The following is a 7,514-nucleotide window of genomic DNA, read 5'->3' as shown; positions in this document are numbered from 1 at the left end:
ATTTGAAAGTTATTAGGCTTTGAGAACATGCTTGCTGAGTTGTACAGATTCCAAAATTCAACTGTAAATTCCATAGGTTTTGAGTAATTCTTTTTCTGTGTTTGTACAGTTTGAAAATAGCAGAAACCTATTACTAACTTCTTGATTGCTGTAGTAAATAAGTTCTGATAACAGTAAAAGTGTTAGAGTTAGGCAAATTTTGCATCACACTCTGAATACCAGTGCATTTGCATTAATAGTGGGATTGTTCTTTTTAATTTATCTGATTTCTACCTGTTCTTTTCTAACTATAAGCAGGAGCAGTTAGAGCCATCTCAGAGAGAGGAAATGGAAATAATGGGTTTTTTTAATATTTAAACATTGTAGAAATTCTAACTTAGAATTGCCAGTTGTATATAGGCAGTTAAGCCTGCATGGGCTCTGTGAGAGCATTAAACATCTCCCTTCTGTGTTCACCAAAGCCCACGGTTGCATGGTCCCAGGGTTATCTAGATCTTAATGTATGTGTGTAATACTCTGCAAAAGCAAGTGACCTTAAGAAATAATCATTTGTTGAGGATCAATCTGTTCTTCCCCAGCCTTGTGTAGTTGTAAGATGTTTTAACATTGCTCTAATGGCTCTGGTGTTCTTGTTGTAGGTTAGAAATCTGAAACAATGGGTGACTGGAGCTTTCTGGGGAGACTGTTAGAGAACGCGCAGGAGCACTCCACGGTTATTGGCAAGGTTTGGCTGACGGTACTGTTTATCTTCAGGATCCTGGTGCTGGGGGCTGCTGCTGAGGAGGTCTGGGGAGACGAGCAGTCGGACTTTACATGCAACACTCAGCAGCCTGGTTGCGAAAATGTTTGCTATGACAAAGCCTTCCCCATTTCTCACATCCGCTTCTGGGTGCTGCAGATCATTTTTGTCTCCACTCCAACTCTCATCTATCTGGGCCATGTCCTGCACATTGTACGCATGGAGGAGAAGAGGAAAGAGAAAGAGGAGCTGAAAAAGAAGGGAAGCGGCAAAGATGGCAACTACCAAGTAGCAGCAGCATCTGGCGGTGGAGGAGGCAGCAATAACGTCAGAGATCAACCTATTGTCAAAAGGGGGAAAGAGAAGCTCCCAATCCGTGATGAACGTGGTAGAATCCGTATGGGGGGTGCCTTGCTCCGTACCTATGTCTTCAATATCATATTCAAGACACTGTTCGAGGTGGGCTTCATTGTGGGCCAGTACTTTCTATATGGCTTCGAGCTAAAGCCAGTCTACCAGTGCAGCCGCTCACCTTGTCCACATACTGTGGACTGCTTCATCTCGAGGCCCACTGAGAAGACCATCTTCATCATCTTCATGTTGGTGGTGGCCTCAGTCTCCCTGCTGCTGAACATGCTTGAGATATATCACTTGGGGTGGAAGAAGCTTAAGCAGGGCATGACAAGCCAGTACATCCTAGAGATGCCTGTCACAACGATGACACCAGTTATGGTAACAGGGGAGTCCAAACCTCTTTCCCTGCCGCCACCAGCACCACCTGTGGTGGTCACGACTGCCACGCCGGCCCCTGTTCTGCCTGACACCCGTGCTGTCACACCGCTGCTGGCCCCAGTGACCATGGCATCCTACTATGCTACAGCTGCTCCGAGACCACGGCCCCCCTCCAACACGACGTCCATGGCAAGCTACGCTGCTGCTCCACAAGTTCCTGAGGAGAGGCACCGTGCCGTGACTCCCACACCCATCTCCACTCCCGTTACCATCCCAACCCCCATCCCCACGCCCACGCCAGCTGTCATCAACTACTTCAACAGCGGCAGCCGTGCCCCGCCATCCGAGCAGAACTGGGTCAACATGGCAGCTGAGCACCAGGGGAAGGTTTCCTCCAGCTCAGCAGGCTCCTCTACCCCCAGCAGCGTCCAGCATCCCCTTCCTGAGCAGGAAGAGCCATTGGAGCAGCTACTCCCACCCCCGGCTGTGCTGCCCATCACCGCGGCCAACAGCAGCAGCAGCGCCAGTCTGAGCGGGGCGAGCGGCAGCAAGTGGGATGTGGAGGGTGAGGTGGAGCTGTCGGGGGCACGGCCCGTCTCGGCTGCCTGCACCACGGTGGAGATGCACGAGCCACCACTGCTCGTAGACACGCGGCGCTTGAGCAGGGCCAGTAAGTCGAGCAGCTGCAGAGCCCGGTCAGACGACCTGGCCGTGTAAGGCGGTTGCCCGTGCTTGGGGGAGCAGGTGCTGGAAGGCAGAGTGGGCAGGGGAGCTGCCCGGGGAGGCCCAGGCCTGGCGTGGGTGAGAAGGCCTGGGCTTCAAACTTAGACGCTTGCTGTTTTTGCACTCTCTGAATTGTAGTGGGGAAAATTATCAACATTTTCTAATAGGTCAGGGGTGACCGAAGCACAGCCCGTGGGCCGGGGGACCAGTCCCGCTTTCCTTCATGTTCATGGCACATCTCTCAAGGGCAGCCACAGGGGAGGTCTTCACAGATAACAGGTGGCAATGGTAGCTGGTCGTGTGCCCTGAGGCCGAATTGCATCCGAGAAAAAGGCTAATATCCCTTGTGCCCATGCACCTGGCTGTCATCTCCCTCTTGCCCTTGCCTTCGCTTCAGCTCTTTCCCAGAAGTTTTACATGAGCAGAGGCGATGACTCACTTTCTTCCTCTTAAATCTTACCTCGCCCTATGGCAAACATCAGGGTGGTATATTTATTGCCTGTTGGCACCTGTTGTGTCTACGGACCAACTTGCCTTATTAAAGGTAACTCAGCTTCTTTCATATAACATGACTTAATGAAACCTTTGTGTTCATGGCAAGTCACACATGCGGTCCTCGGCCAGGCAAAGTTTAGGGAACCCCTGGAATAGATTTTTGAGGTTCTTCTTTCCCTATTTTTTTTTTTTGACTCTTGACCTGTTAGGAAGTGTTCGGTTTGACCTTCTATCCAGTGTTTGCCAGCCATGATCACACCATGTTTATAAGCCTGCAGATATGTTTGAGCATGTTTGACTATAATTTTAGTTGACTTCTAAAATTGCTTACAGGAGGACAGGAATTCAAATCACACCTCAGAAACTATTGCACAGAACACTTTCTCTTCCGAAAGCAAGGATTATCATTTCAATACACTGCGGCCCCATACATTGCCCGTTAACAAACAATTTGGATAAAGTACAGCTCTACATTTTAGACTGTTAGATATCAGCTTTAGTTTGTTGGAAAAATGCTTTTTAGAAGTAAACTTGAGTGCTTATTTTTAAGTATTTGAACATTTTGAGAATAATCTGTAGGTTTAAAGTTACTTGACTGTGTACTTAATAATTTTAGTTTGATCTTTGATATTACAAGAAAATGTAAGAGGAAAGAAACTTACTAATGGTGAAATTCCCAAAGCAACATTATTACCTGTTGTGTACCGTTTAACATCAATCTGTAGTGTCTTTTGGTCAGTGAAAACACACTTAGATAATATTGTATTGCAGAAAAGGTGGCTAAAATATCTGGGCAACCTGGTGGCTGCAGGGTCTATCCTGATCCGACTGAAGTCACTTTCAGAATTTCCATTCAATTTAACAAGGAGCAAGATTTGGGAATGGAACTTGCAGGCCTTATTCAAGCAAGACTAACGTTCACATGAAGTTTTGGGAGCCAGAAGAAATTTAGATTTTGGGCCTTAGAAAAGACATTGATCAAGACTCAGTCCTGCTTTTGAAAAATGTGTGTGCCTCTTAAAAATGGGTGAAGGAAAGTACTGTTTTTTGTTTTGTTTTGGTTTGGTTTGTTTTTTTTTTTTTTTTGTAAGGTGCAGCTTTCCTTTCAGCAGGCTCTGTCCTTTATTCCCTCCTTAACAAGATGTTAGAATTCTGCATGCCTGAATAGGCTCAGGAGAGTTTCGGTACAGAAGGAATACAGAATTAGGCTGAGCTTCTGTTCTAGGCAAAATCCAGAAGAACTAAAGCTTGGAGTCAGTCCTGTTGCTGCTATAAATCGAAAGTACTGTAACTGGAAAAGAGCAATCAAACACACTGGGATAGCCCTTTGCATCTTCAAAGTGTTTGGCCTGGCAGTGCAGTCCTTACTCAGGCAAAGCAGAGTCAACCTGTAGCAAGTAGTTAACATTACCAGTTATTTCTGCTGTTAAATGTTTTCCTGAGTGTGCTTATTTTATTCAACAGTCTAAATATATTCCCACTACTCAAGATTAAACATTCTTACTGCATTCTGGGTAGTCACAAAGAGCTTCTCATGATCAGCACTGTTCTGCAACCTTCGGTTATGTTGTCTCATGACTTCCTTGTCCTGCTTGTGTTGAACCAGGTGAGGAGAAGTCCTTCTGCTGCCATGGATCTTAAGGGCAGCCACTGCATTAAAAGTCAATGTGTAGTAATACGGTAAAGATATTTATTATTAGGTGTTCAGCTTCAGGCATGCTCTCATGGATTTTCTGTGTTATAAGCCATAAAAACGCTTTCTGCAAGAAAACTAAAAGCCAAGTTCTGCTTTTTATTGTATCCATGCAGCTATGCTGAACATAGACTAAAGTTGATGAAGTTGCCTAGATGTGAGCAAAGGCAGAGATTAAGATTCAAAAATTTTAGATTTCCAAGAATCTATAGTAGCAGTTTTGTAAGTTTTGATAAATGCCAGTTAACTACATAGTTGAAATAATGCAATATAATGCATCTCTGTATTTTAGTATATTGGAGTTTATGGGCTACATTTTCATTTGTTTTACGCTTCTGAAGAATAAAGTCAAAGTCTTTCTGGAGTGTATTTATATAAACCAGACTACCTGGAATGTGTGCTTTTTTATATCACTTCCTGAGAGCAAAACTGATGTTGTTTGATGGGGCTCTTCATCTTGCAGCCCTTACTTTAGTACTACCCTCACAGAGTGTGTCCTGCAGGATTGCATCCATATTGTATATAAAAAATAGTAAGAGAGATAGATTTAACTTAGGATCAACTGAGACCTAGGCTGACCTTTTCAAGTTAATGTGTGTTGTGATTAGACCTGCAGAAAGCTTTTGTGGAATATGTGCTATTTTCAGCCAGAGTAACTACTGGAAAGCTCTAAAAGATGGTTTTTCCTGTTAGGTGAAGCTCGGGGGGAGAAATGTAACTCTATTGCAACCCCTAAGAGAAGTCTGAGAGAGCAGCCACTGCATCCAGGCAGTCCTTGTCTGAGAAAGCAAAGCTACAACTCACAGCTTGCGCTTTTAAGATCAGCTTAAATTTCATCACGTAACTATGCAGCGTCAAGCCTCTTCATTGCCTACAGTTTCTTTTGGAGTCCAGTAACTGTTTCTTCATTTGAGCCCAGGTAACTGTTTTGGCAGAACTCCTCCATAGTGTTTACAACTGCTTGTAGTTGCTGCATCACATCTGGATTCAGATTTGTTAAAAGAAAAATCTTACTGGTGTGGCCGATTTTGAGGACTTCAGTCTTGACTCAGGAATGATCACTGAATTCAACATGCTGTGAGTCAAGTGCCAAATTCTATACAGAATTCTGCAGTTCTAGAGAATATGTACAAACACCCATTGACTTGCAGAATAGAGTCTATTGGCAAAAATTATCTTCTGATTTCTAAGCCACTGACTCTTTCACATCACTTAATTACAAAGTTTCATGGGAACTGGTAGTGATGCCCTGATTTAGCCTGGTCATATGGCTATTCAAGCCACAATTCTGAAAGACCTCAAATGCACAGCAAAGATGAAACCTGTAGATGAGTTATCGCAAAAGCAGAAGTCAGAACAGAATCATGCCTGATACTAAGCAGATTGAAAAAAAAACCCACTAATTTTTGCTCTTTGAGTAGAATAATTGTGGGAAAACTTGTTCTGTCTCTTACTTGAAGTTAAAAAATGTGCTGAGGTAAACTATGGACAAGAAAACTGAAAAAAAGATACTCTTTGAACAAGTTACCAGGTGTATGATGTACTACTCTTTTAGCAGTACATTTGTTCAGCAAGGCACTCAGAGCTAATTAAATGTCTGATATTTTGCAGCTCTTAAGATTATTATCTGGTATGAATATGTAAGTGTAGGATCAGTAAAATAATAAAAGCAAGCTTTAAAAATGAGATCACTGTTTAGGTCCTCTTTTGGTTAGGCATGGGACCACCTCCTCAGCTGCTACAAACTATTGTATTCCACTGAGTTCATGTGAGTGACAGCAGTCTGCAGGAGCAGAGTGTTGAGACCCCCAGGTCTTTTTGTTTTATACAGACTCTAACACCATGGATTGAACAGGCTGGATTTTTTTTTTAATTACAAATGTTTTACTTTGATTTTTCTTGTGAAAAGTGTGCTCTTGTAATTTTACATTTTCTGAAGTTTACATTCAGTTTTTGATTTCAGATTGCACATTTGGATGAAATAAACTGCTTTCTAAGTTTACATTTGTATAAGAAGTAAAAGAATGACTCTGCCAACGTGTTAAATGTGAGAGAATATAACACAGGAACTTTTCAGACGTAAGGCAGTACCATAAAATTTAACCTGATCACTGATGCATAGTATCAGCTTTCTCTGTGTAATTAAAATATGGGCATTGGATATATAGGGAACACACCATGGAAAAAATATATTTCATCATGAACTCAATTATTGCCAAATAAACTTAAGGTTTGCTATTGTTCATACTCCTTCCTGTGTGTTTAGAGCTTCAATGACAAAAATTAGCTGTGACATATGTCCTTTATGAGCTAAATTTACAGCCTGGTTTAAAATTCCAAACAAAGTACTTGTGAATAAACACTGCACTGTTACACTGTAGAAGATTTTACAAAAATTAAATGTTTTGCTTTCTAGGCAAAAATGTGGTTCTGAGCCTGCAAATACAATTTTATGCAAGTTATTTTAACTTTTGCAAATAAGACCATTAAAGACAATGGGACTATTTGCATAAACTAAAAACACTGATGTGATAAAGAAATTGTAGATTTGCATTTTAAGTTTGCTGTAAGATGCCAATCTAATTCTAGAATTTTCAGTTCTTGAAGAGTTATGCGAGATGTGTGAGCATATTTTAAGGTGGAGAGTACATTGCTATTTGTATTGCCACTGTTTCTCATAGTTACAGGGTTCTAAAGCATAAGAAAGCTTACTCAGAACTTTCTTGTTGCTTTCCAGATGTTTGTCTTTTGCATGACAGAATCTGACAAAAAACATGGCAAGTTTTCTGGGCAGTCAGGAGCTTGTAGTAACAATAAAACCAGCAAACAGTCGAAAGTACTGTCTTCAGAGAAGTGCCTTGTATATTAAATTCTGTAAGAAGCAAGTTGATGTAAACGTTAATTTACCTCATATGTTTACAAAATTGTGACTAAATAAACTTTTTGTACCACAGAATTGTGTCTTCTAGATTAAATTTTCATGGTTGTGTAGATGGTCCTTTAAAATACTAATGTGACAAAACAGTTGGCTCCCTCCCTTTATTCACTTACACTGCTCTTTTTTTCATCATGTGAAGTGCTCACTGAATTGCATCTCTAGGAAAACTGGATGCTGAAACCTGTCTCCATGCA

General features: G+C 42.0%; 1 protein-coding gene across 1 annotated transcript; it reads left to right on the top strand.

Moving 5' to 3' along the window:
* Positions 1-655: 655 nt before the first annotated feature.
* GJA3 (gap junction protein alpha 3) lies at positions 656-2,188 on the top strand. Its single transcript, XM_062514647.1, has one exon. The coding sequence runs from the start codon at positions 656-658 to the stop codon at positions 2,186-2,188; it is 1,533 nt and encodes a 510-aa protein (XP_062370631.1).
* The last annotated feature ends 5,326 nt before the right edge of the window (positions 2,189-7,514 follow it).

Source organism: Cinclus cinclus, chromosome 2 (genome assembly GCF_963662255.1).
Source record: "Cinclus cinclus chromosome 2, bCinCin1.1, whole genome shotgun sequence".
In the NCBI taxonomy this organism is placed as follows: domain Eukaryota; kingdom Metazoa; phylum Chordata; class Aves; order Passeriformes; family Cinclidae; genus Cinclus; species Cinclus cinclus.
Note: the sequence above shows the minus strand (reverse complement) of the source record. Positions and strands in the feature narration are given on the sequence as shown.